Below are 26365 nucleotides of genomic sequence, written 5' to 3' on the forward strand. Positions count from 1 at the left end.
GGCCGTAAGGCTTGCTGAAGCTATTCGGGGAGCCTTGCCGCGCCTCGATTTACAGCCTTCAGGATTCATGGAGGTAGTGCATTAATTTTTTGGCTTTCGAGTTCACCAATTCGAGTTTACGAATAATTACTTGCTGTGTGCTTTGTCTAGACCAAACAATGGCAGAGTCCAGCGGAAAGCGAATGCAATACCTATTTTGAATCATGCTACAGGGTAGCTATATCGAGGCCCCTCATCTTGAGAAGAGCCTCAAGCTAGACTCAGTGGATCCAATGGCAGAGATTCGGGGCGTTATAGGAGATATTCTTGTGCTAATACTGCGTATTAATCTTACCCGGGGTTTCAGCTGAACAGTGCCACGGTTAGGCTGTGCAATCAGCTATGCGATAGGTCCGGAAATGTGCGACAGCAGAACATGATTGAGTGAGAGGATAGGCATGGCGTTCGTTACCTGAGAGTAGGCATATGAATTGGCTCCTGTTGGAACAAATGTGCGTCGCTCTCTCCCTCATGGAAATAGCGCTAGGCTAATTGGGGAAAATGCACTGCTGGTCCGGCCCCCACCAAAGGCAACGTCGCGATGCCATGCCCTTCCACACTCCCCCATCTTCAGCCTCAATCGTAGAAGCACTGCCGCGACATGAGCTCCCATTTACGACTGAATCCGGCGTCGACCAATGTATGGTGTGGGCAGTGTGGGAATGGATATATATACGCCTGAACCTTCCCCCTGTAGTTAAATTCCCAAGCCTTATCTCTCCAACTCAAAATGAAATCTTCCGAGAATAGTCCTGTCACTTCTCCTCGATCTCGTCGGATAACATTTTTGTCTTCATCACTTGGCAGTGTCGCTACAGATGTAGCCGCACGCTGCAAGGCTGTTCTCGAAAGCACACACACAACTGTCTGCGGAGCAATAATTTTCTTGCCCAAAGCGTTCGCGATCCCAATACCAAAGCCAGGCTACCCACTCCTGGAGCCTCCTGCATCATCATATCTCGAGTTTCAAGCTACACCGTCAAACGACTCCACTGTTATCGCCGACTCGAAGTATTTCTCCGACCGCTCCCTCCAGTTCGGGTCCTGGATCCAGAGAGCGAAGCACATTCGTTCCTCCCAAAACTTCGCGCTTTGTACTGGAAACCTTTCCCTAGCTCTCGCCGACGTAGGCGCAGCCTACCAAACGAGCTCAAATGGCTCCACAACTATACTCACACTTCTTCCAGCAGCAGGAGCTCTGATTGGAGCTCCTGCCGAAGAGTTGTGGGTCTTGTATAAGCTGATGCCGCTGGCCGGAGTATTATCCGTCGCCCTCTCTCTAGGTGGAAACATTATCCCTCGCCGCATCAACGATTACACAAATCCTGATGGGCTCCTGGACAGGGGCGCGGGTGGCACTACAGCTGCTGAAAGCCCGCAAGGATCGCTGAGGAATGTTACAATTATTGATTTGACGAGTGAGGGAACAGAAACCCAAAGAAAAGCGGAAGAGTTTGCGGATATGGTGCATATGAAGGCCGCATCTGAGAGTCTTCGTCCTAAGCACAAGCCCAAATTAGAGATCACCGTCGGGATCATTATACTCTGTGCCTGCCTATCCTTAATACTCACCGCATGCTGGATTCTACAATCAGGCGCAATAGTCGTCTGGTGGTGCACTGTAAGTCTGCCGTCTCCATCCACCGAGATTTTTACTAATTTCAAAGGGCAAAAATTGGATGTTTCTTTGGTACGGTCTTACCGTAATGTCTAGCCTGCTCGAAAATATATCGGGTACACCATTCAGCAAATCGTGGACTATTCGAGTCTCTAAACTCCAACCCCTCGAGAAGATGCACTACCTTGCTACCACACGAGCCGATCCAATATCAGCTCACTCTCCAGCATCTAGCAGAGAAAACCTGATAGCAGTTTCGGCTAAGGAAGAGAGATCAATTTCCTCCAAGAAGGATGAGCATGAGACCGTCAAGACCATTGAATTTGCCAACGGTGTTTTCCCACTTGAGGAAACCAATTTACTTAAAGAACTCAGGAAAGTCTACCGGAAAAAAGGCTACAAGGCAAAGAGTAGCCAGATCATCATCGAGAAGACATCAACTACTTCATCTAACACAGTCTACGTGATATTCAGCATCCAGGGTGTTCACAGACGCAACGCAGCCTTCCGCCTGTTCTCCAAACTCATTGCCGTCGGCGTCTTCGTTTTCTCCACCGCACTCTTCGCCAGTTCGGCACTTGTAACTATCCTAGCCGCTACTCTCACTATGACCTTGGTTCTGTTCGCCGGAATATTTGGGCGCGTCGCCGCAATGTGGATCTCCACGGTCATCATGAGGGACAAGCACATAATTCATCTCGTTGTGAAGGAAGAACAGGCCGACCGATATATGAAGGCGCTACTAGCAAGGAAGGGGTTGATTTACGAGGTACTCGGTCATGTTATCACAAATGGGAAATGTCTGCGGAGGTATGGCCTTGGTTTGCGATGGAGTATGTTGCTTGGGGTGTTGGCGCCGCCTTTTCATCTCAAGAAGGTTGCAGCCTCGTAGAAGTCCTTGTAGGCTGAGAATGAGAAGTTCAAGTGGAACTATTACATTATATGTACTTATAGTCCGTAATAAATGGTCGAGGCCCCAAAGCTGTCCTGTAAATGTGGATCCCATCCTAGTTTAAGGAGAAAATGAAGATGGAAATGGCGTGTCGTTAATTAGAGACTAAAGATATGAAAAGGTTGTTATTCAATTGGTGGAGAAGCTTGTATGATAGAGAGCACCGAGCATTGGCCCCAAAATTGCGGCATTGAGGCTCTTCTAGCTGAGCACATGCGGAAGTGGTTGGGTCTCAGCCTCCTGTGTTGTCATCGAGCTGACGCATCCATCATGTGGGCTGAAACTCGCTCCGCCTTACGGAGCTGACTTTTCTGAAAATTTCCCTTTATTAGACGACTGTTGTGGAGGGCGGAGTACTCGGTAGAACCTTAAACATATTTGTGGACTTACTTGAGTTCTAAGAGTAAAACCTAGGATTTCGAGGTCACAACAAAAGCGGGGGTTCCAAACCGTTTCGCATGTCACTTTCCGTCATCAACTTCCATCCTTCGTCTTATCGCCTCCCTCGTAGCTGTACCCCTCACTGTTTCTTGCATTCTCTTACATTCTTTGGTCTAGGGTCAGGTTTCTCGGCGGAACGCACTCTCGATGCGAGACCACAGCCTTAATTATTCTCTTGAAGCTACTTTATCTGTTGAGTTGCTAGTTTAACGATTCGTATGTCGGTAGTTGCGTGGTTACTTTAGCAGGTAATTATCATGCATCGCGCAAGACTGCCTAGAACATTATGTATTCTCACGAGAAAAGTTATGGGTCGGGCCGAGCCTTTCGAATACGGGTCAGCGCTTAGGTTCAGGGGGAAGGATTCGGCCCCACCTCAATGTTGAGAAATTGATCGAGTAATCGATGAATGTCAGTTCCTCTACCTGGTTATATTATATGCGACTGTCCCTTTCGTTGATCAGCCTTCCTTCGACGTTAGATTTGTCCACATGTCCCTCTTGCAACTCTTTCCGATATATATTCAACTCTCAAAGAACCATGGCCTTCTCCCAATTGGTTGTGGCGCCGAGGACTAGGAAATCAAAGGTTCATAGGGAAGTTCCGGCTCTAATGACACTCTCCTTCATCTTTGGAATTCTTTTCGCAGTCGCGCAATATGTCTTTTACATGTTTATAGAGAGCAAGCCCATCACTGACGACGAGGAACAACGGTAGATCTCACAAATCGGGACCAGTTTTGCATTTATTGTCAAATCTTTCTTCACGATCTCTACCACCCCGGTGTACAAAGTATGCAAAACGTCTATTACGCTGAAATGTGTCGACTCCTTATACAGAGCTAGATACGAACCCAAGAAATTCAGTATCTGACTACGCAATTTCCAGCTTGTGACTTAGGAAGCGCTGTGGTTATTATTCAAATCCACTAGCAACTTATTCTTCAGTCTCCTTCCTTTATCGGCTGCATTCACTCCTGGAACTATCATCATAAAATCGAATACCCAGACAATGTCTCGTCCCTTTCAGACACTAGAAGCCGATTTCGTCTCTGAGGAGTACTAAGAACCAAGGGACCGTAAAGTAATTTGATGGACTCGATTGGGACGCCCCTAGGCGGATCTTAATATCATTTCCGCTTTAAACATCTCAACAAACCTAATAGCACCCGTTGCCCGTTACGATTTTGGAACGAATCTCTCGTATTCAACTTCTTTCCACGGCCTAGCGCTATCTCGCGGCACGGATTCGAATAGTGTCACAGAATTTGTTGCCCGTGCTCTATCCGAGTTCGCAGATCCTATGAAAATGAACGTTCCTCTTGCAGTATTTGTCCTAGGCAAAAGTTTTGTGCTTGATATGAACGGATCCTACTTCAACCAAGTTCATTCTTTGGGCCCGGAATCTCCCATGCTCCTATTGATGTTCTCTCATCCGATATCTCGAGAACGTTTGTCTTTATCGGTCATGGCCAAAACTGTTCCACCCTCTTCTCCTGCCAGTTTTACAATGCAGCTTATCAAGTGCGCTTTGATCTTTTAAGTAATGGGAAACAGAATATCACCACAGACCGGGAATTGTCGAACCTATCAACCTGTCAGACTTAGCACGCCTTGCCTCACAAGCCTCTTACCTAGACTTCTTATCTAGCAAAACTCTAGTGTTATATCTGTGATAGTGAGTTACCTTCAATACGTGGATCGCATGCTCACTTTACTTCTCCGGGACGTCCACAGTAGTTGCGTATCCACATTCCCATTGGTGGCTGCGGACATGAAAATAAAAGCACTTGTCTTAGGGGGGTTCGTTAAGAACGACACCGCAACATTTGCGAACGAATTACAGACGGAATACGAGTCAATGATGAAAATATCACAATTAGCGCGAGACGTGTGGTAGACTTCAAATCTTGGAATGCAGAACATCGTTTATGGCAACAATGTCAAAAACATCACTGTCGATACAATAATCTCATACTTTTGGTCTCAGTTCCAATATGTTACAAGAGGCCTCGTGATTTTTTACGGCGTCAGCGCTTTTGTCACTGCAGTGTGTCTGGAAATGGGGTTTCAGGCGATGCTGAAGACGAATCGTAGCTTCTCCCACAATTTTCCGGGCGTCTTTTGGTTTGTTAGGAGATTGGAGCTCGACTTCGATGCGAGCAAAGATGAGAGAAGGGTTGCGGATCCATTGCCTAAGGAATTCAGAGATATTGTTTTGAGGCAGGAACACATCTCACGAGGAGGGTTGAAGAGATCCACAATACAATGAGCTGCTAATACTCCGTTACAAAATTACAATGTGAAAAGAATCGTGCTGCATTATTGAGGGAGGATTACTCGCTCGACCTAACTTTCGTCGAATGATTGGAGAGTTTAATCATCGACTAGGATACTTGTTCAAGCTAGCCAACTTTTGGTGCCGAAGATAGGCACTTCAACCAATCGCGTCGCTGGGCTCCAACCACCTACATTCCACCCATACTACCGCTGACGGCCACAACAGAAGTTATATACCTCTTGACAGTCGGTGCTTGATTCCTAGCTCTGGCAACTATGTTTTACTTAATAAGTATTACGCTTGGAGTTTCGCGGAAAGGGAACAACCGATACTTTTCCTCGAAGACATGACTACTTGGAACCCGCCTCAAGGCTCTCTGTCAGTGATAAAACTGGTGACTTTTCTTTTAAACTGCAGCCTTCACTCGGTTCTCAAATATGTCAACAACAACTGGCAAGCCAGCCTTCATAACCGGCTGCAGCGCTTGTGGCCTCGGACCCTACCTCTCCCTCTCCTTCGCCAAACGAGGTCTCTTGGTCTTCGCAACTGCACGCAACGTATCGAAAATACCACTCAACCTTACTTCTCTCTCTAACGTCGAAGTCCTCACTCTTGACACATAGAACTTAATCGCCGCTGCAGTAGATGCTGTATCGAAATCCACAGGCGGGAAGCTGGATTACTTAATCAACAACGTAGGCTCTGGTCTCGTGGCACCGTTTCTTGACACCAATCTTAAATAGACTCACAATACCTTTGACGTGAACTTTTAGGGCGTGTTGCAGTGTTTACAGGGGGGTTAAAGAGCTACTGATTACGGCGAAGGGGACAGTGGTAAACGTGAGTAGCATTGCAGGAGTTGCACCAAATCTTTATGAAAGTACATCTGCCATCTTCGGAAATGTTTGAGTTACGCATGGACGTGTTGATCCTTCAAACAAGTATATACAATGCTTCCAAGCCGCCATCACCCAATTCAGCTCCACAATTAGACTTGAACTCACGCCTTTAGGAGTTAGAGTCGTAACGACTATCGTTGGAATGGTCAAGTCGGCCTGGTACTCAAATAGTATTCCGTCATTGTCCCTACCTGAGGATTCGTACTACGGCCCTGTGGTGGAGCAAATCGAAGATGGATTGACCGGAGCTGAGAACAAAAAGAGGGGAATGAACGTCGATATATTCGCTGAAGGATTAGTGGTTGGGGTGCCGAAAGGTGGGAAGAAAGATGTTTTGGAGAGGTTCACTGGTGGGAATGGTTTGGTGGTTGCAGTTCCTGCCAAGATGGGTCAAGGTGAGTTTCACCTCCGAGAATTTCTGATATTAGATCACGCTAAGAATTGGGTGCAGGATAGTGCGATGATGGATCGGGCTGGATTAGGCAAGTTGGCGAGTGCTAGAAAGAATGCCTAGCCATATTGTGAGAGGCATGTCGACGTTGCACGGTTAATACCAACGAATCTGCCCTTTTCTGCCTTGGCGGAAGACTTCCCACATTTGCGATTACTTCCGCATCGCAATTATTTCAATACGATTGGAGTGGTCCCAGATGCTCAAAATTGCACTATTTCCAAATAAGCAATATGGTTTGAACGCTTTTGATGGGCTCTAAAGGGCGAGTTTGGAGGCTGTGCCCTTTTGCTATCCTCGAGTAGATATTTAAAATGCAATGGAGTGGGAGATGTGATATTTTCCAGATAGGAGGCTTCGAGAATATCTGGGGCTTTGTATTCGAAGTGTTTCAATCGCCCACCATGAAAGCACCACACTTAGTTATCCTCTTTGGAGTAGTTTTGCTCCATATATGGGTTGATGCAGGTTTGTTCCCTTCGCCAGCCATTACTTCGATCGATTACTGAACAATCATAGCACCAAACAACCAAACAGCGACGTCGATGTATAGCAACACTACTTTGTCTCCGACATTCCCCACTGCCCCTCCAGCATGGACAACAACTCCACCAGCAAATATCCCTACCATAACGCTCCCACCACTACCTCCTGAATTCAGCGACATGCCTAAAGACAGCATGTCCTGCTACTCTGCCTGGGCCACTGCAAACGTACGGAACGAATACATTGAGGCCAAAAGAGGCGAGTCATATGCATGCTGGGACTCCAGTTTTCCCGCGACAACTACTACATCAACATTAGTCTCCGGGCCTTGTTCTATGATGCCTGCCAACTGGACAACTCTTTGTGACGGGTACCCTAGGAGATATGATTATCCTGGCCAAACTTGCAATAGTACGAGTACGATTACGTCACTTTTGCCGGCGCACACGGACCGCGCGTGCACATGGCCGGAGTGGTATTCCTCGTATAGAGTCCCGCTACCAACATGCCAACCCGCGCCGAATCTGGAGCCGCTGTGTTATAGACTGCATTCTGTATATTCATGGCAGACATCCCAACTTAAAGCATCCGCGACACTCTCAAGAAACATAAATGCATCCATTACCTATCCCGCGTTCGACTACCGCAAAGCCAGACCACCATGCAAAACACTCAAAGAAACTGCACCTCCAAACCTCCCATCCCCGCACTGTGCCATCCAAGTCAACAACTACCAAGTCTTCTTCTGGCCACCTGACACACCCCTCAGTGGCCCGGACATCTGCAACACCAACTTCACACCTCCACCCGGTACTCGCACCATCCCCTGGCTCCCCAACACGGCCATTGTTTCCGGTCTCACTCTCACTTCCCCCTCTGTCTACCACATGCTAACCGGCATCACCATCTACACTTCCATCGGCAAATCCCGGGGTGGCCGCTGGGTCGGGGACGTCCCTGTATGGAACATCTCGACCACCATCCCGTCCCCCACCGTTCTTACCCTCCCACAAGAAATCTCGGATGTCTGGACCGCAAGACCCACACACTACGGCAGAGGAATCCGCCACGTGGTCGAGTGGAACTACACGCGTCCTGCATATAACCCGTTGTTCTTCGCAACCGCGCCTGCAGACAAGTATTTCGACTCGTGTAAAGATACACGGTATTGCCGTAAAAGTGATGGATATATCTTACAGGGTAATTATAGACAATGGGCGGCGTTGAATGTTAGTGAGTTGCTGGCGGAATGGGATAGTGATGAGTTTAGGAATTGTGATTGGAGGGAACCGGAGCCGGTAAGGGGGAGGGAGGATACGAGGTTTTGGATTGCAGGATCGGGTCCTTGGGTGGCGCATGCTATTGTTACGGATGCGGGCGAAGAAGAGACGAGTGTGCCGACGCCGGTGCCGGGGGAGACGGGGGAGATGTTGGTGATGGCGACGAGGTCAATTGAGGAGGAGGCACCGGAGGCTACGGAGACGGAGGTTGAGAATGAATAGGTTTATGGGAAGTAACGTGGGTAGTGGGGGATGTCAGGTCAAGCGCGTGCTTGGAGTGTAAAGGCTTGGAACTTGAGCTCGAAGGCCTCCGTTTAGTCTTTTCGTAGATATAAATACAACCGTGCTTGTTCCCTTACAACAGTTCCTCTAGATCCCATGGAATTACAGCTGTGAGAGCACTGCAGCGTTCGAGGTGCGTAGTCGCCATAACCTATGGTAATTCTTGGCGGAGGAGCTTATGTAGACTGCTCTGAATCTGCTGCCTCTAAATTACTCCTAGACTATTTACAGCCTTAAAATACATTTCTTACAGATCCATAGGGTTACGAGGCTATCAAGCTACGCGTACTTGCCCCGCCAGCCAATAGAGTGCTAGATTACCCTCTTGGCGTGGTTGCATCCTAATTAGGCTTGGTTCAGAGCCTCAGCTCGGGAGCCTGAGGCTCTCCATAGGCGCCTACAAAACCATGGCCACGCGCCCTTCCCTCTTCGAACGCTGGAACACTGCCCCTACCGTCCTTCCCTCAGCAACCTGGAAACAAAGCCACGGTTTCAACAGCGAAGCCTTCGACGACGGAACAATGGCCAGCAGCTAATTGATACAAACTCAATACGACCACTAGACATCAGCACCGAGCATTACAATATACCTATCTACACCACGCAGTGATGTAGGTTTCTACACAACTTAACCCTAGATCAATACTCTCAATAACATCGACCTCAACTTTGTCGTAAGAGAGGCCGTGATTGCTTTCTAACGCTGCGAGAGCCCCGTGGTCTGATTATGGTCCGACGGGATCCAGTTTTCGCCCACGCTAGCCAATCAGCATCAGGTCTGCGTCGCAGTTCTGATGCGCACATCAAACATCATTGCGTGGAGCCACCACTCCAATGCGCACTGCTTAAGTATTATCCTTTCTCCGTGCTGTACCTTTTGAAAGTTCGCAGAGCCGGCTCTCAGTTTTTCCCAAACTCTGTTTCTGTGTCTGTCTGTTTATTCCTTGTTCTTTCTACATATTCTTCGTTCTCATTTTCTTTTCATTTTCCATTCATTAGCCCTACCCATCACAAGCCGCCACAATGCCTGAAAAGAAGCGCAACCCAATAACGACCCTCGCGATTTGCCTGTCATGTCTCGTCTGTGGAATCCCCGTTGCAGGCGTCCTCATCAGCCTCGAAATCACCTTCATGCCCCCCATGCCGCTCAAAGACCCCAACACCATCATCAACAGTCCGCACATCGCACTCTTCGCTGCTGCCTTCATCTCCATCGCTTCGTCTGTCATTGTAATGCTCGGCTCCGTAGTCCTCCGCCACATGAGCCCGAATAACGTCATTGTCGGCCTTATAACCTTCGGGTTCGGTGCCGGGAATTTTATAGCCCAGCTAGTTATCCTGGCGCTTGTGTATATCTCGAATTCGGTGCATCCGGAGGTTTTTTCAAGGACCGAGGTTCAGTTTGTTAATGGCCAGTATGATGCGAATGGGAAGCAGTTCACACGCGAGACGTGGTCGTGTATGATGGGGAATTTGTATTTGGATAGGGAGCCCTGGTCGACGAATGCATGCTCGGAATATGTATGTTGCCCCTCCATATGTCTTCACTCTTTTTCTTGTCATTTTATCTTGCAGCATGCTACGCGCCGATACCTGCAACTGACCACTGTCGCAATAGCACTATGCCAGGTATTGCACCATCCTCTTTGTGAATACCGCCTTTCTCCTTCTCACAATCGCATACTGGCCTGTTCGTAACTTCCTCTTCGCTGGAAGCAGACAATCTGCTGTCATGGCCCAAGGAAAGGCCGGATACGACAACCCCCGAAAGTAATAAGTTCATGGCCTTGTAGAGCAGGGCTCCACGGGCCATCGAACTTCTGGTATGAATGCCATGTCAAGTCGAGATTGATAACTGGAAGGGGGTTTCACTAGTGGCTGGGTACTTGAAGCTACATATACTTTATTGTACATTATAAAGAGAAAGGCTTAGATTGCAGGTGGGGCTTGTTGTAGCGCCGTTTTTCATTTCATCGCGATTTCGTCACGATATTTGGCAGGCTCGGAACGGATTTTAGAGGGCGATCGTGCTGGCGGAAATAAGATTTAGCAGTAAGGGCGTCGCCGACAATCCTTTTAGAACAAAACGTCCCTTTAAAGTCGTCGCAACGAATTTGAAATGGTATTATAATTATCTTCTGAGAATGGGGCATTGAATGATCAAGAGTGCTGATTGTAAAGAGATTATCTGCTTAGAGAGGAGAGATATTAGTCAGCGATCCTCCATTCACCAGCACATCATACTCCGCCCATCCTGCCACTCACCCTCCACTCCGACCTCTTACCCTTTCCCTCCTCTTCCTCTTCCTCTTCCCCTCTCCACCCCTCCACCAAAACACCTTCCTCACTTGCCCCCTTCCCAAACCCCTACCTAAATCCATCGTCCCCGCCCTCCAAATAATCCTCTCGCCCACCATAACCGCTGTAACACTCCTTTTCCGACTTCTAACAACCTGCACAAATTCCGGATCTTCAGCCGCAACCACAATATCCTGAAATTTCTTATCCGGGCGCACACCATCGTGGATGTAGGAGTATAAACCCATAGCGACGACGAGGAAAGTGAAGAGGTTCGCGAGAGCATAGGGTATGAAGAGGCCGTAGGTTTTGTAGGCGTAGCAGTTTACGGGGGTGCGAACCAAGACGGTGGTGAGGGTTTTATGGCTGTGTGTTAGGGTGGAGGGTTAGTATTACGGGAATTTAGTTGGTTCGAGTATGACCGAACAGTGGACGGAAAGCAGACAAAATGCATTAAAAATATAGATGGGGAATATGAGAGTGGGGTTAGGGATGAAGAGAACTTACGTTAGCAAATCATTATGCATCAAACTAACCGTCATATTAAAACTTAACTCCTCAATCAACACATCCAACGTCCGATTCCTCGCAAACGCTTTATCCTGCAACCTCTGATCCCCCAACGTCTCATTCTTTGTCGCATACAATCCCCTCTCCTCATCAAACTCAAAAAATGCATCGAGGTCTACACTCCCGAGTAAACTCGTCCGCGATATTGGTGAGTCAATGAGGCCAAATTGTGAGGCTGTAGACAAGTTTGCAGGGGATGTGGTGGATTGATTAGAGCTGGAGTTTTCGTACCAGGAGAATTTGCCAACGAGTTGGTCGGAGAGCACCCACATGAAAGCTGTATAAGCATGTTCTGCCATGTTGGAAATATCGCCGGGCTTGTCATTGGGATAAGCGACTTTTTCGTGGACATCGTATGAACCAGAAATATTTTGATATCCATGATCGCGGGTGATATTGAGATGATATGTCGCGTTATGCAGTTGGCAGACTTGATAATGACGTTGCTTGAATCTTAGAAATGTCATCCAGAGCTGGTTTGTAGCATTAGAGGGCGTTTGCAGCCGCGGTTGAGAGACGGCCGTGAGTTCACCAGATGCAGACCATGTAGGTACGAAGCTGTAATATGCACTATCCGTTTCGTTATTCGTCCCGAGCTGGATGGCCATTTCCTTTTTGAGGAAGCCGTCTATCTGAGTTGCCTCAGACGGGTCGGCCTCCCGACATCTCACGATTGGCGCAAAGAAGTCGACTGAATACGTCGAACTATTGTAGAAGGAGCTCACCGACAATATTTCACCAAGCGATGCGGTAGCGGTTGATATGAGACTGACAATAGTACGCGGTCCGGTGTACTTTCTGCTCACATCGTCGAAGTGCTGGGTAGTTCCGCGTAGGATCGGAGGAGAGTACGCAAACCTGTGGCCAGCGCTGCTATCTGCAATAGCCGGATATGGCATCAATTGCTCGACCTCAGAAATCTTGGTGCTGGGGTACACGAATAGAGTTGCGGGAGTGAAGAAAGGAGGAAGCAGCAGGCCCCTTCATTCAAGTCAGCAGTGAATAGCAGACTGCAGAGGTGAATCTGGATACCAGGCAAATAGAGCCATTGCCGAACCTACCCGCAGCTCTTGAAGCATCTCGAGGTTGAGCAGTGACAACACAGAGGTGTCTGCCCCGAAGGCAGCGTTGAGGCCTCCAACCGTCATCTCGGTCTTGTTCACTGTTCGCCATAACCACTGCGTATAGCTTATCCATACGCTAGTAGAGAGGCATATCTGACTAAGAAAGGCGAAGGCTGTTCCAATCCTTCACATCTATTAGTGATCTATGCTTGTGGCATCTAACCTCGGGGAACCTGCCGTATCTTGCCCTCTTGACTATCAGGATTACCAACAATGACGCCCTTGAGCTTAGGATAGAATATGCAGTGCGCAAGACTCATCGCCAAACCAATGATATAGAAGACCACCATTAAAAGAGGAGACTTCCATCTATGTATCCGCCGTTTTATCCATTCTGGCTGAGGTCCTTCAGCAGCAGGGAGTGTGGGCGAGTTTCCACCCAAATCAAGAGTACGAGTCTCTGTTGGCGAGACTAGTGAGTCGGGGCGACCATCTGAGAGCATTCTTCCTTGAATATCACCCCTCAATTTCGCCAGCATGACCGGCTCCTCCGGGTCAACCCCCTTTACTGGCGAAGAAGACATGTGTGCACTCGAAAGATAACTTCAAAAGTAAAAAGTTTGAGAAGGAAGAATAATGCTGAAAAGTAGTCATGATGGATAGTAGAATGAAAAGACCTACCTACAACGGCCGGGGGTTGGATATATAGTCTGCACGAGGCTGCGACCTCTTATCGAGTCTAAGAATTCTGCCTTGTGGCTTGCGACCTAATAATCTCAAATGGCAAGGTAGAAAAAGAGGCGTTCGTCCGTAGATACGGTTTCGTCCGTCATTAATATCTTTCTGTCTAGTAAAACGCAAGTCCTAGTCCTTAGAGCATGACAAAGTGTTATTATCTTCCTGGATTCTTACCGCATTTCCATCAGATTGCTGCTATGCGCGAATAAATCCAAATACGCCGGATCGCAGAGTCTTCAACCTTTCCATGAAAAGTTGTGAAGAGCGGGGTGAGGCTTCGCGTTCGCGTAGTCGAAATCGCAAGGTTCTTCGATCGTGTCATGTACTCCGCCACCGCCACCTTCATATCTAAACGTGACACGCGAACACGTGCCTACAATCAGCGGCCCAACTCTGCTCAAAAGAGAGAAGGCGTTGAAATCCTCATCTAATCAAGACGGCAAGGCGATGTTGAAACCCAATCAGAGAAGGGGGTGGAGCACGCGGATGTAGGGGTAGGTGTCTTCCAGATGGTGTTGCATTGTAAAGGTCAGATTGATGAGCCTCGGGTGAACCGCTGGGACCTGGAGATGCATCTTCGCGGACTGTGGTTACAACCAACCACTATGGATCTCTTCTAGCGTCCGCATCGCTACTCCATGGTACCTTATTGGTGGAACAATGATAGGTACTAACATTGCAAGCCAAGTAAACAGCTTATGTTTGTGGCGGCCGTCAGTCTCTCGAGCATTGAAGTCAGGTGCCATGCGAAGATTGCAGCTGGTAGGTTTCGTGTTAGCTCAGAGTCCGTTTACCCCGGTCACTGGTCACTGAAGCAACCTCCAGAAAAGGTGGAGTCCGTACGTAAGCCAGCCCGTAAAGCCAGCGCTCGCCTGTCAAGTGTAAGGCACGGAATAAGAGATAGTAGGAATTAGAAGAAATTGACTTGTCGCCGAAAACTTCACTGTTGGAGGAAGGAAAGAAAAGCGATGCATGATTCCAGGTGAAATATCTGGGACTGCCTCGGAGATCGCTCCCCGATCTCCGAAACACCGATATATCCGATCCGAACACTAAACACAATGCGGAACGCATTCCGAGCTTTCCCAGCAAGTTCCCAGAGCTTCCGAAGTCCCATTAACATCCACACTCCCTCCCTCCTCTCTTCTCTTCCCCCCTCTCTCTAAATTTAACCAACATGGCCTTTCCCCAGCAAAGGCTCTTCTCAGCCCTCTCTTCTTATACTCGCCAATTCTCAACCTCCAACCTCCGCTACCAGCCTCAATCCAACTCACTTCCACCCAAAATCCCCTACACGCCAACCTGTCCCTCACCAACATGTCCCTGCACCTCCCCACCCACAGACCTCGACATCGATGTCAAGTCGCCGCTTTTGAACACTATGGCCTCATACTCATCACACGTAGTGATCTGTTCTGGAAAAGCCGACTGGACCTCGCGAATCGAGGATGAAGTTGGGGAAGGTGGGGATTTTGTCAGAGGGTTGAAGGCAGAGATTGGAAAGGGGGGGCGGAGTTTTGATGTAGGTTTTGTTTTCTTTTTTTGTCTCTTCTTTCTATCCTACCTTCCCCTCTCCCGCCCAACCTAAAGCCCCCGTCCTGAGGTCCCGAGCTATGTATTGGAGTCTTTGCCGTGGAGTGCTTGGAGAGTGGAGCATCTTGCTATACTCATCAAGCTATAGTACTAATACTCATTAATTCGATTGTCCCTAGTAGCCATTCACAAACACCCTAACAACGCTGTCCTCCCTTCCCCCGTCCTCCTCCACCACCACGGCCCCCACAACCTCCGTCCTCCTCTTCCCGCAATTCCTCTCCTTCCCCTCAATCCCTCACTCCCAACACAGCATCTCCGCCCTCGCAACCGCCTTCCTAAAAGCCCGCACCCTGCACCCCTTGCACACCTTACTCTCGCCAACCCAAAAAGCAGCATTAACCCGCAACCCCTCCCTCGCATCCGTGCTCCCCGCACCAAATCCCATAACCACGCCAACAATCCTCATATGCAGCCACGGAAGCCGGGACTCGCGCTGCGGGATCCTGGGTCCTATACTCCACGACGAGTTTAGAAGACAGTTGGAAAGCAAAGGGGTGTCTGCGACTGTGGGTGTGATATCGCATATTGGCGGGCACAAGTTTGCAGGGAATGTTATTATTTATCTCCCCCCTGCTTCTGCTGCTTCTCCCGTCTCTCCTTCCCCTGCTTCTTCTTCTCCGGGGTCAGTGCCGAACTTGGATGGCGAGAACAACAGTGGAAATAAGCTCGCCGGGTCGGGGGTTTGGTACGGCCGCGTGGGGCCCGAAAACGTGGAAGGCATTATAGAGGAAACAATTTTGCGGGGACGGGTAATTGGGGAATTGTTGCGAGGGGGGATTACTGGAGATGGGGGAAGTCTGGGGCGGTTGGTTGAGGAGCAGGTTAAACGGGATGAAGGAGGGAAGGGGAGTTTGTGGGAAAGGCTGAGGTTGAGGCCGAGGAGTAGGGCCTAGAGCGTAAAGGGAAAGGAGGGAAGATTCAGTATAGGGAAGACGGAATGTAGGTTATGTATTTAAAAGAAGAGTGAAGAAGCATCCCCATGCTCTGCTAAGATGTCGGTATGGCTGCTCCGGCAGGGGCTGCGATGTACAGTAGATAAATAGAGAGACCTTGTACACTATTATACACTACTCAAACATGCATACATACCTAACACTCTCTGCCATCCTGAATGCTAAACTATACCTCTAACTCCGCTCACCCCCACGACAACCTTCCGTCCCTCACCTCCCTCCATCACCTCCCCGTACCCCTCCCCTTCCACCGTTCCTCCTTTCTCGCCGCCTCCATCTTTTTCTTGGCCTTCTCCCACCACTTCTTCTTCCCACCACCCCTCACATTAGTCTCAAGAGCGCGGGCTTGTATCCAACCCCCCATTTGGGGATTCTCTTGTTCCGAGTTCAGCCTCACGGGATTAAACCCAACATACCTCTCTGGAGCAGCACGAGCACCAGCACCAGCTGTTAAATGCCGACCCTCGTGTGAAAGTTTACTGAATCCTGTTGTCGATGTGCCATTCCGCTGCCTGTCCCCCTCCCACTCAGAGCCAGAATTCATAATATATTCTGTAGTATTAGTCTTCTTCGCCCGTCTCTCCGCCACAATCCTCAACTGGTCCCGCTGTTTATCCCGCACCCGGTCTCCGACTATAAACTTCCCTCGGGTGCCGGGGATGCGAGTGAATTGGACTTGAGGCTTACTCCTATCTCTCATATTCCTTGCATCCGTACCCACCGCACTCGCGCTTGACCGGGCCCATTTTACGCTTACATCATCATTTTGGGTTTCAGGGGATGAGGGGGTTGGAGGGTGGAAGAACTCTGTCGCGATCCAGGTGCGATGTTTCTTGGGGTCGATGGGAGGAGAGACTGGGACGCAGGCGCGTTTGGGGAGTGGTGGTGCGTTTAAGCGTGAATGTTCCTGTGTCTCACCTATACTGGTATCCCGATCCTGTTGAGGAAGGGAAGGTGTAGAATGGAGGTCGCTAGGGTCGTGAATTAGTGATCGAATTAGATATATACACGGAGCGCAGATACAAGGGTAGAGTAACAATTACCTTTTCCCCCTCTCTCTCCTAGCTGTCTTCTCCGCGCCCCCCTTGCTCTCTTGCAGCAATCTTGCTCGACCTGGTTCAGGTTGGGCTTCTTGCTGCTTCGTCTCCTCTCCTTCCCTGTGGACACCGACGTCTTTCTGTATTTGCATTCCTTCATTCCCCTCCTTCCCACCTTTCTTTCCCTTAGTCTTCGGCCTTACAACGTTAACCAACTTTCCCCTCCCCACAATCACAGCCGTCCATTCCTTAGGCAACCACGTAAATTGCGGGTCTGCTTCCACATCTTGCATCCTCTCCACCAGCTCCCTAGCCAGCTCCTCCTCCCCTAACCCTCGCTCCGCCACCTCTCCCGCTACCCTCCACACCCTCCCCCTCCCCTTCTCCAACCACTCCTTACCAACCTCACTCTCCAACAACCTCGATCCCAGCCACCTCGCTAACTCTAACGGTCCCTGTACCAGCTCCGGCGGCTTCCTAATCTTGACTTCGAATTTCTTCTTCCCATCCAGCATGAACACCGTGGTAATCTCCGGGTTGAGTTTTGGTATAACCTGCGTATCCGGCTCCGGGAACCTGAACGAGAAGATACTCGATTTGGAAGCCAGTTTAAGCGGATGATATGGGTCATTTTCGATGATACGACAGGTTTTCGTATGTAAGCTTTCCCAGCACTCTTCTGCAACCGCCGGCGCAACTGGAGCAACCATCCGTAGTAAATGCACCATGCCCAGGAACCTCAGGTAGGACATCGTCTGTGAGGTGTGGGCTGCGTCCCAGATTGTGTTTGTCAGTGTCATGAGATCGCTGATGATGGTGTTTAGGGCGTAGGTGGAGGCGTAGCTTTTCGTAACACTAACAATCGTCTCCTGGACTTTTGACCAGAGCAATTGTTCTGGTACGCCTAACGCGGCGAGGAGTTCCTCCTCGTCTGTCATGAGTGGATTCGGCATGTGTCGGGGAAGTTTTGCGGGCTTCAGGATCCCCCGATTGCGCAACTCGATCAAAACATCCACAAGCGGGGCGTCTATATTCTTAGGCGGTCGGAACGTCTTTAGAATATCTGGCGGGATAAAGTTGACGGTGCTGGAGAGTCTCCACACACGCGTGAGCCAGCGTTGTACTCCTGTGATGCTATCTTCATCCCATTCCAGAACATCTGAGATGGGGGCTTGGAACAGCATGTGGGCGCGTGTCACGTCCGCGCCGTATTTTGCAATGGTGGTGGTAGGGGACACGCCGTTGTATTTACTCTTAGACATTTTCTCGAAGCTGGTAACTGGAGTCGCACCGGTGGCTTTAATAATAGGGGTCGAGGGGTTAGTTAGATCCACTTCCTCTGGACGCAGAAATCGGCCCGTGGAGGGTTCGGAGTAGGTTTTACCGTGGACCATGCCCTGGGTGATTAGTCTCTTGAATGGTTCGCCGTGTACAGCTTCACCATCCGGCCAGAGGGGTGTCGTGGCGAGGAACTTTGAGATGAATCGCGCGTATAGGAGATGGAGGATCGCGTGTTCTACGCCACCGACGTAGACATCGACGGGCATCTCGATATTCGCGGTTTCGGGCTTCACTGGGCCTTCAGATCGTCGAGGAGACAAGAACCTAAAAAAGTACCACGAAGAATCCATAAAAGTGTCCATTGTGTCAGTTTCACGATTGGCAACGGAACCGCACTTCGGACAAGTCGTCTTTTTCCATTCATCGTCCTTTGCAAGTGGATTTCCAGTCATCCCTTGAAAGAACTCGTTCGGAAGTGTGGGTAACACAACAGGAAGATCTTTCACTGGTACGGGCACAGGGCCACAGGATGCGCAGTGTATTATAGGAATCGGCGTCCCCCAATACCGTTGTCGGCTAATAAGCCAGTCCCTCAGGCGCCAATTCTCCGTCTTCTCAAACGGTGTCGAACTAGCCTCAAGGAGTTTGCCAATCTCATTTACGGCTTCGTCTGAGGAAAGACCCCCACAGCTGCTGATATTAGACGCGATGAATCCCTTGAAGAGCATCGGCTTGTCAAGCTCGCTCCCCGCCACTAACGGCTCAGGGGTAACGCCGGACTCTGTCGCAATGACCTGCATGACTGGACGATCTCCAGCATTTGCCCGCCAGAAGGCATGGTCTCGTGCGTCGTGGCCTGGAACCCCCATGACTGCGCCAGAGCCGTAATCATCCAAGACATACGGCGCGACGTAGACGGGAATAGAAGCCTCCGCTGCCGGGGAGAATTGGGAGAGTGGATTCACTGCCTCGATACCAGAAAGGAGATAGCCTTCCTTGGAATCAGGAGGAAGCGCTTGAGCCCGGCTAAGAAAAGCTCGGAGAGAATCATCGACGCTAGCCATATCTTGAACTATAGGATGGTTGATAGACAGAGCGAGATATTGAACGCCGAACAGGGTATCTGGTCTCGTAGTAAACACGTCGATTTGACAGTTGTGGCCGGTAGCATTGACATCAAACCATATCTTCATGCCCTCGGACCGACCAAGCCAGTTGCGTTGCATAGCTAGAACTCTCTCCGGCCAATTGCCGTTCTCCGCTAGTAAGTCCAGGTCTTTCAGCAAAGGCTCCTGGAATTGCTTGATCTTTAAGAACCACTGCTTCAGCATCTGCTTCTCCACTTTTGCGCCAGAGCGCCATGAACAGCCGTTCGCGTCTACTTGTTCATTTGCAAGGACAGTTTTATCGACAGGGTCATAGTTGACGAGGGATTCGGCCTGGTAGGCCAGCCCGCGCTCGTGGAGCATGAGGAAGATGTGCTGGGTGTGTTTGTAGAACTCGGGGTCGCAGGTTCGGAATTCCTAAACGGGGCAATGCATCAGGGTCACGACTGCCTTTAATGCCCGAGATATACACACCCTGTCCCAGTCCCAACGCCCACCCATCATGATCATCTGGCTCTTCATCGTCTCGATATTTTGCAAAGTCCACTTCTCGGGATGGATCCCCCGCTCAATAGCCGCATTCTCGGCCGGCAAGCCAAAGGCATCCCAGCCGATTGGATGGAGGACCGCATGGCCCTGCATCTGGTTGTATCGCGCCAGAACATCGGAGATGGTGTAGACTCTCAGGTGTCCCAAGTGTAGTTCTCCGGACGGATATGGGAACATGGGGAGTATGTACGCCTTCCCTTTCTCGAAAACCAGGGAGCGAGGCCGGACCGGGGGGTAGAGACGCGCTCTCCAGCGCTCCTGCCATTTCGCGTCCAAGGCAGTGAAATCGACCTGTTTCTTGAGCTCTGAGGGCCATAATTTCTTCGACGAGAAGCTGCGGCGCGCGGGCGCGGGAAATGGCGTTCGTCGTCGGAGGGCTTGCCGCCAGCCCGTAGCGTATGCAGTGAGCCCTCGCATCACCTCTCCCTGCAAGCATACCGCGCAGCAATGGCTCTCATGTCTGTCGCGAAGAGTGAGTGAATTGGTTGGCCGACAGTCGCAAAAGATTCACTTAAGCTCCACCGCCAAGCCCAAGGTTTCTGATTTTCCCTCCCTCCTCCGACATAGCAACGGGAGCTAAGCCACATGCGGCGCTAGCACCATCTATCCGCTGCCAGCTCCGCATCAACCACCATCCATCCACTGGCAATCCAAGCATCTTTGCACATAATAAAGGGGCCTTTCGCTCGCTCCTACTCTCGCCCTTCCTCTCCGCATATTCCACATGGTCCATGGCGATTCTAAGACGACGTGCAAGGTAGCAGAAACCCATCGATCCGCTCCGTAAAATGTCCGGCCGCTACTCCACCCTCCCGCCTGCCCCCACCCGCGACTCGCTGGAGCTTGCCTCCCTGGCCTCGTCGTCACACCTTTCCCGGCGCACCTCGATATCCTCGTCCACCTCTGGGCCTCCCTCGTCGCGGCGGCTCTCCTTCGACGACGAGGACCCCCTTTCCGAACTCAATCCCGCCGGCCGCGGCGACGACTCCCGCCCACAGCGACACAACCGCTCCTACAGCGTATCCTCCGCCTTCGATTTCGCGCCGAACCTGTTTCCGCTCTCGAGCACCGCGCAGGGATACACGGCGTTGGGTACTCCTAGCAACCCCAACCTCGATCCGAGTAGTGCGTTGAACGGGGCCGGTCTGGAGAAAAATAAGACCTTGACGTATTTGAACGGCCTGTCGCTAGTCGTGGGCCTTATCATAGGAAGCGGGATATTCTCCTCGCCCTCCCAAGTCAACAAGAATGCCGGGTCGCCGGGCGCGTCGCTACTCGTGTGGCTGGTTGCGGGGATTCTCGCGTGGACGGGTGCGGCGAGCTATGCGGAGCTCGGGGGATCCATACCCTTGAACGGCGGCGCGCAGGTCTACCTGTCCAAGATATTTGGGGAATGGGCCGGATTTCTGTTTACCTGGTGTGCAGTTTGCGTGCTGAAACCTGGCTCCGCGGCTATCATTGCCATCATCTTCGGCGAATATCTCGTGCGCGCTATTATCGGAGCTGATGCGGCAGAGGCAAGTGCTTGGCTGAATAAGGCTGTGGCACTTATCGCGTTAGTGCTCGTGACCTTCCTAAATTGCATATCCACGAAACTTGGGACGAGAAGCGCCGATGTCTTTATGTTCTTGAAATTCGTTGCGTTGATCGGTGTCACCGTCATCGGCATCGTGGTTGCTGTGACAGGCTTCTCATACAAAGGCCACGCGAGCGAAGACTGGAAAAAGCAGGGCTGGTTCGAAGGCACAACCACAGACATCAGCAGCTGGGCCGTAGCACTCTACGCCGGACTCTGGGCCTTCGATGGCTGGGACAATGTACGCCGTCTCTACTCCCGCTCCTCTCCCTCTCCCTCCCCCTCCCCCTCCCCTTCCCCTTTCCCTTTCCCCTTCCTTCACCCACCCCCATCTAACCCCCCCAGGTAAACTACGTAACCGCCGAATTCAAGCACCCAACACGGGATCTCCCACGCGTAATCCACACCTCCCTCCCCCTTGTAATCCTCTTCTACCTCCTCGCCAACGTATCCTACTTCCTCGTTCTCCCTGCCTCTATAATCGAATCCTCCAACACTGTAGCCGTGGCATTCGGCTCGCAAGTCTTCGGCCCCATCGGCTCCCTCATCCTTGCTCTCTTCGTCTCCGGCTCCTGTTTCGGCGCGCTAAATGCCACAACCTTCACCTCTGGCCGCCTCGTCTACGCCGCGGGCCAAGAAGGCTATCTCCCCTCTCTCTTCGCCACCATCGGCCTCGGGAAATCCCATCGCGCCATTCGCCTCCACACTCTCAATACTACGCCCTCGAAATCCCGGATAAAGCGCTTCGTAATAACCGCCTTCGCCGACCCGGACGCAGGATTCTTCTTCACCCCTATCTCGGCCATGTCGCTCAACGCCGTCCTTACCTCCATCTACGTCCTCATCGGCTCCTTCTCTACCCTGGTAACCTTCTACGGCGTCGCGGGGTATAGCTTTTACTTTCTGACTGTGCTGGGCCTTATTATCCTGAGAGTTAAAGAGCCTACATTGGAGAGACCGTATAAGACGTGGATTACGACGCCGATTATTTTCTGCTGTGTGAGTTTGTTTTTGCTCAGTAGGGCAGTGTTTGCAGAGCCAGTGCAGACATTGTTGGTCGTGGGGTTTATGGCGGTGGGTTTGGTGGTTTGGTTTGCGTGGGTGGGGAGGAGGAGAGGGGAGGAGAAGAGGAGGTTTAGGGGTGAAGAAGGGGTGGGGGATGATAAGGTGGGGTGGAGGTTTTGGAGACGGTGGCGGTGGGGGAGGTGAGATGGAGCGGATAATGAGTTACAAGTAGCGTATCTATTGATGGAACTATAGATTGTATTCTATGATGTGATGTGCACTGCTAGAAAGCGCGTGCCGCATCGAGCAACATGCAAAGCAAACAAGTTTTAAACCCCCTTCCAACCTCCCCTGAGTCCTTCAAGGTTTAGCCCAGACTCCTAGATAGGTGTGGTGGGCTTAGAAAGCGCTCATCCATATTATACATTATATCTCCCGTCCAACAAAGCAATAGCAGTGACACGGTTTTCTACATCTAACCTAGTGTATCACCATCTGCTTTTCATACTTTGCCATGATATAATCCATTGCACCGTCGGTAGATACTTTATCACCGCCGATCACCAACATTCCAGATCCAAGCCAAGGGAGTTGGGAAAACGCCTTGTCATCCAAGAAAGTATTATTCAGATCGGCACCTCCATGAACAATGGCCTGAGACATCTCCTAGTAATCGAATAGGTCCGAAGCATCTGGAGCCGACTCACCTCGCGATTAATCAGCCGGAGGCTTTGTTGAGTGGATATGAATGATGGAATGTTATTGCACACAGTGTACAAGCTCTCCAATATCTGTCGAGGTTCTACATGTTCCGCCGTCTGCTCAGCAATCGACTGATAAAGCTCATGCGCATATTTTAGCCGCCTTGCGCTGAAGTTGATGGTTTGGAGGATGTCGACGGCCAGCGCGAAGATGGATATCGGCTCCATTTCGGGGCAGGGGATTGGAATATGTATGAATGGCAACAAAAGTTTGTTGAGGATGAGAGGTACATAGGAAAGGTAATTCAGGTCGCCAGAGCAATCAGGATAGGCCTTGTTGAGGGATGCATGAGAAGCGAAGGCGTTGAAGGCTTGTGAACGAAGTGACGTTAAAAGAAGTGTGCCTGGGAGGGTGTGACGCAGAGCTACAGAAAGACCCCATTCTCAACATTAGCATTATGCTATAATGTACACTACCAATATTACCACTCCTTTCTTACGTTCCAATCGCTGTTAGAACAGATATATGATTTCGGGGCGAAATTTGTACTCTCTTAGGCATATACACTGTCTTAAGGTTGTGCCAATTGTATTCCTGGCTGTTCCTTCGGACGTAAAGACTGCGCCTTCTTGCGATGCTATATACTTGGGTAGGGTTGGATCTCAAACGACGACAAAAATGTGTCTAAGGGCTCCCGAGGCACTTTCAGGCCGCTCAAATTAATCTCAGAAATTCTCCCTGGTACAATTTGAGGATAGCCTTGTTCTGCAATTCCCTTTCAAGTTTAGCGGCGCTATCTTGTATAAGATTCTCAACCTCCCCTCTCAATCACATCCTCTATTCCTTCCTCTCCCTCCTAGTCTTTCTAGTTACTCTCGTCATCCCGTGCCCTGCGTTAGTGCATGACATCTAAAATAGCCAACCTTTTCTTTTGCTCCTTATTCCCCATCCCAATTTTCCCGGTCTTATTCTGCGCCCTTTTGGTCTACTCTACCTCTCGTTCAAAGAGCTTCGTCATTGCCCTGCTATAAACTTGTAGTTACCTACGCCTACCTCTTCACATCCCATCTTAGGCTCTCTTCGATCTTAGACCTCACTGTTATATCCACTCTTTAATCTCTTTAGAGATCTCCTTCCATGAATCATCCCTTTTTCCTATTACGGGCCGCTTTTCACTACTGCCATTGGTCTCTTCGTTGTAATAAATCCCCTTTCACTCTTTCTCCTAGAGTCTACTAAACGAAATCCGATTCAGGTGGAACCGGAGCTTCAAGGGAGATCCAGATCTAGCAGATCCGGAAGCCCAAGCTCCAGGTTTTGTGTTTTTTTCTCTATTCGCAGCGTACTGGTGTGGCAATACAAGTATTTATCGACTTGACGTAAGCAGGCCCAGAGTGATGCGGCTTCTTGGTGCTTCTCAAAAAGCTTTTTCCACACCTTATGAACTGACAGCATCCTTACTGGAGCTTGCATTATAACGACGTAGCTACAATGGTAATATCCGGCTAATGTCTATCGCAATCTGCGTCGTTAAAGCGTACGGTTTATCAAAGCAAGCATCCCAACGCATCTCTCCTGAAGCCCAGAACCTCTCTAGGACACCCTTTGCCATAAGTGGTACATATGTGCCGACATGGCGACTTATCTCTGGTAACTGTTTCTCAACAAAAGCACGCATCGCTGCGCCGCCATTCACTGCTTCCACGCCGAGTAAGACCAGCGGCCAAAGCATGAATCTTTTGATCTTTGGGGAAGACAGCGCCTCGTTGAGAAGCACGTACAGAGACTGGCTGTGTGTAGTACAACGGGATCTCAGTGAGTGGGATAGGGGCAGAACCGACAGGCTTTGCAGTGAAGAGATGCAGTACAATGCCACAGCGGCTTGGTATACGTTTCCTATAAGCATCCAGTCTTCCTTTGACGATGGCTTGGAGTCGGCCCATGGTTCTGGAGAGAAACCGTGGATACGGCTTAGTATTTCGTACGCCTCTTGCGAGAGTTCCCCCACCCCGGCAGGTTCACGTTTAGTGGCTAGCGTCCGAAGGTGATTGATCTTGACAATCTCGGCGAACAGGGGTGGGGGACACAGATGGAAGGTAAATATTCTACCGCCATATTTTTCTAATATGAAATCAAGTTCGTCGAGATGCGAACTGGTTAGGGCGAGGTCTGATGCAGGGGATGTCGTGTTCCCGATAACCGAAACGCTATGTGAGGTCAGTTTTTGTGCTTCTTCAAACTCAACAGCCTTGGCTATATCCACATACAACACGAAGCAGAGAAGCAGCGACTCTAAGTGTTTCGATCCCGCTAGTGCACGAATGCCGCCGCGAAGCGTGATTAATCTTTCAATTCCCTTAAGGTGGCATCGCCAATTTGGAGAGGCACCTTGCTGGGTCTGTAGAAAGACATGATTCAGCATATCTGATGATTCCCATTGTTTCATAGAGAATCGACTCACGTCAGCGAGTAAAAGGGATATTATTCCGGCAAGAAGAATATCGCTAGTACGCTTATATTCCACATTGATATCCTCGCTGAGAGAGCGGATCACAATACCACGGTACCGATAAAAGGTCACAGCCAAGGCTTTACATTGGGGGTCATTCCTTGTTCGGTTGATTCTGTGGCTAAGGGCCATGCAGACAAAAACAAGTCGCAAATGGTCGGGGAGCGTAGCTCCACTCTGGAAATGAGCGGGCGAGACAGGATATATGTAAGGATTTGGCCCAAGTTGGTGGATGGGGATCAGGTCTTGGTATATGCAGGTATTGTCTGTCTGAGTCAGTGTGTGTCAAGACCTCTCTTGTGGCTTTAACTTGCAGTATTCTGCAGCCTGAACTAAGTCACAAGTCTCGGTATTTATCTCAAAACGAGGAATGACCAGATCATCAGTCCAGCGAGATAGCTCTGCCATAGCCCTAGTCGTCATTTCGTCGTGACTGTTCTCGATTTTATTAGACGGAGTCTCCTTCAGCCTCCGATTTCGAGATTTTACTCTTCCGGGTGCGAGCCACCTTAATCTTGCAGGTTTCGCATCACTATATCCAGGACATACAGTCCCGGACGTAGAGCACCTTTTGCATATGGGACGTGTGGAGTCACAGACTAGGCAGCGTCGGAGACATTCCCAGCAGTGGCGTTTTCGATTTTCCTCCATCT

The 26365-nt window shown here is 50.1% G+C and overlaps 10 protein-coding genes across 10 annotated transcripts; 7 read left to right on the forward strand and 3 right to left on the reverse strand.

The window, feature by feature from the left end:
* Nucleotides 1-613: 613 nt before the first annotated feature.
* On the forward strand, nucleotides 614-2552 carry BDR25DRAFT_367836 (uncharacterized protein; the record flags this gene model as incomplete). The annotated part of the gene is made up of 2 exons (XM_033697022.1): nucleotides 614-1660; nucleotides 1707-2552. The coding sequence occupies exons 1-2, from the start codon at nucleotides 770-772 to the stop codon at nucleotides 2547-2549; spliced, it is 1734 nt and encodes a 577-aa protein (XP_033547978.1). The 5' UTR covers nucleotides 614-769.
* Nucleotides 2553-4964: 2412 nt separating this feature from the next.
* Nucleotides 4965-5321, forward strand: BDR25DRAFT_313770 (uncharacterized protein; the record flags this gene model as incomplete). The annotated part of the gene is made up of 1 exon (XM_033691403.1): nucleotides 4965-5321. The coding sequence occupies one exon, from the start codon at nucleotides 4965-4967 to the stop codon at nucleotides 5319-5321; it is 357 nt and encodes a 118-aa protein (XP_033547979.1).
* A 1050-nt stretch (nucleotides 5322-6371) lies between these two features.
* Nucleotides 6372-6743, forward strand: BDR25DRAFT_313771 (uncharacterized protein; the record flags this gene model as incomplete). The annotated part of the gene is made up of 2 exons (XM_033691404.1): nucleotides 6372-6624; nucleotides 6658-6743. The coding sequence occupies 2 exons, from the start codon at nucleotides 6372-6374 to the stop codon at nucleotides 6741-6743; spliced, it is 339 nt and encodes a 112-aa protein (XP_033547980.1).
* A 341-nt stretch (nucleotides 6744-7084) lies between these two features.
* On the forward strand, nucleotides 7085-8801 carry BDR25DRAFT_342495 (uncharacterized protein; the record flags this gene model as incomplete). The annotated part of the gene is made up of 2 exons (XM_033693730.1): nucleotides 7085-7148; nucleotides 7200-8801. The coding sequence occupies 2 exons, from the start codon at nucleotides 7085-7087 to the stop codon at nucleotides 8666-8668; spliced, it is 1533 nt and encodes a 510-aa protein (XP_033547981.1). The 3' UTR covers nucleotides 8669-8801.
* Nucleotides 8802-9566: 765 nt separating this feature from the next.
* On the forward strand, nucleotides 9567-10869 carry BDR25DRAFT_342496 (uncharacterized protein). Its single transcript, XM_033693731.1, has 2 exons — nucleotides 9567-10249; nucleotides 10347-10869. The coding sequence occupies exons 1-2, from the start codon at nucleotides 9752-9754 to the stop codon at nucleotides 10500-10502; spliced, it is 654 nt and encodes a 217-aa protein (XP_033547982.1). The 5' UTR covers nucleotides 9567-9751; the 3' UTR covers nucleotides 10503-10869.
* Nucleotides 10870-10989: 120 nt separating this feature from the next.
* BDR25DRAFT_223485 (uncharacterized protein) lies at nucleotides 10990-13163 on the reverse strand (the record flags this gene model as incomplete). The annotated part of the gene is made up of 4 exons (XM_033685107.1): nucleotides 10990-11392; nucleotides 11534-12577; nucleotides 12629-12833; nucleotides 12884-13163. The coding sequence occupies 4 exons, from the start codon at nucleotides 13161-13163 to the stop codon at nucleotides 10990-10992; spliced, it is 1932 nt and encodes a 643-aa protein (XP_033547983.1).
* A 1363-nt stretch (nucleotides 13164-14526) lies between these two features.
* Nucleotides 14527-15887, forward strand: BDR25DRAFT_285575 (uncharacterized protein; the record flags this gene model as incomplete). Its single annotated transcript, XM_033688193.1, has 3 exons — nucleotides 14527-14920; nucleotides 15114-15584; nucleotides 15642-15887. The coding sequence occupies exons 1-3, from the start codon at nucleotides 14576-14578 to the stop codon at nucleotides 15885-15887; spliced, it is 1062 nt and encodes a 353-aa protein (XP_033547984.1). The 5' UTR covers nucleotides 14527-14575.
* Nucleotides 15888-16986: 1099 nt separating this feature from the next.
* Nucleotides 16987-20337, reverse strand: BDR25DRAFT_223830 (leucyl-tRNA synthetase; the record flags this gene model as incomplete). The annotated part of the gene is made up of 3 exons (XM_033685126.1): nucleotides 16987-17280; nucleotides 17344-19746; nucleotides 19846-20337. 3 exons carry the CDS (start codon nucleotides 20335-20337, stop codon nucleotides 16987-16989), a joined length of 3189 nt encoding a protein of 1062 aa, XP_033547985.1.
* Nucleotides 20338-20571: 234 nt separating this feature from the next.
* Nucleotides 20572-22775, forward strand: BDR25DRAFT_342499 (uncharacterized protein; the record flags this gene model as incomplete). The annotated part of the gene is made up of 3 exons (XM_033693732.1): nucleotides 20572-21737; nucleotides 21842-22701; nucleotides 22757-22775. The coding sequence occupies exons 1-3, from the start codon at nucleotides 20709-20711 to the stop codon at nucleotides 22773-22775; spliced, it is 1908 nt and encodes a 635-aa protein (XP_033547986.1). The 5' UTR covers nucleotides 20572-20708.
* Nucleotides 22776-24437: 1662 nt separating this feature from the next.
* Nucleotides 24438-26363, reverse strand: BDR25DRAFT_367870 (C6 zinc finger domain-containing protein; the record flags this gene model as incomplete). The annotated part of the gene is given in 5 exon segments (XM_033697023.1): nucleotides 24438-25410; nucleotides 25471-25601; nucleotides 25665-25978; nucleotides 26005-26006; nucleotides 26023-26363. 5 exon segments carry the CDS (start codon nucleotides 26361-26363, stop codon nucleotides 24690-24692), a joined length of 1509 nt encoding a protein of 502 aa, XP_033547987.1. The 3' UTR covers nucleotides 24438-24689.
* Between the last annotated feature and the right edge of the window lie 2 nt (nucleotides 26364-26365).

The sequence above is a fragment of the Lindgomyces ingoldianus genome, assembly GCF_010093535.1.
Source record: "Lindgomyces ingoldianus strain ATCC 200398 unplaced genomic scaffold BDR25scaffold_14, whole genome shotgun sequence".
NCBI lineage: Eukaryota > Fungi > Ascomycota > Dothideomycetes > Pleosporales > Lindgomycetaceae > Lindgomyces > Lindgomyces ingoldianus.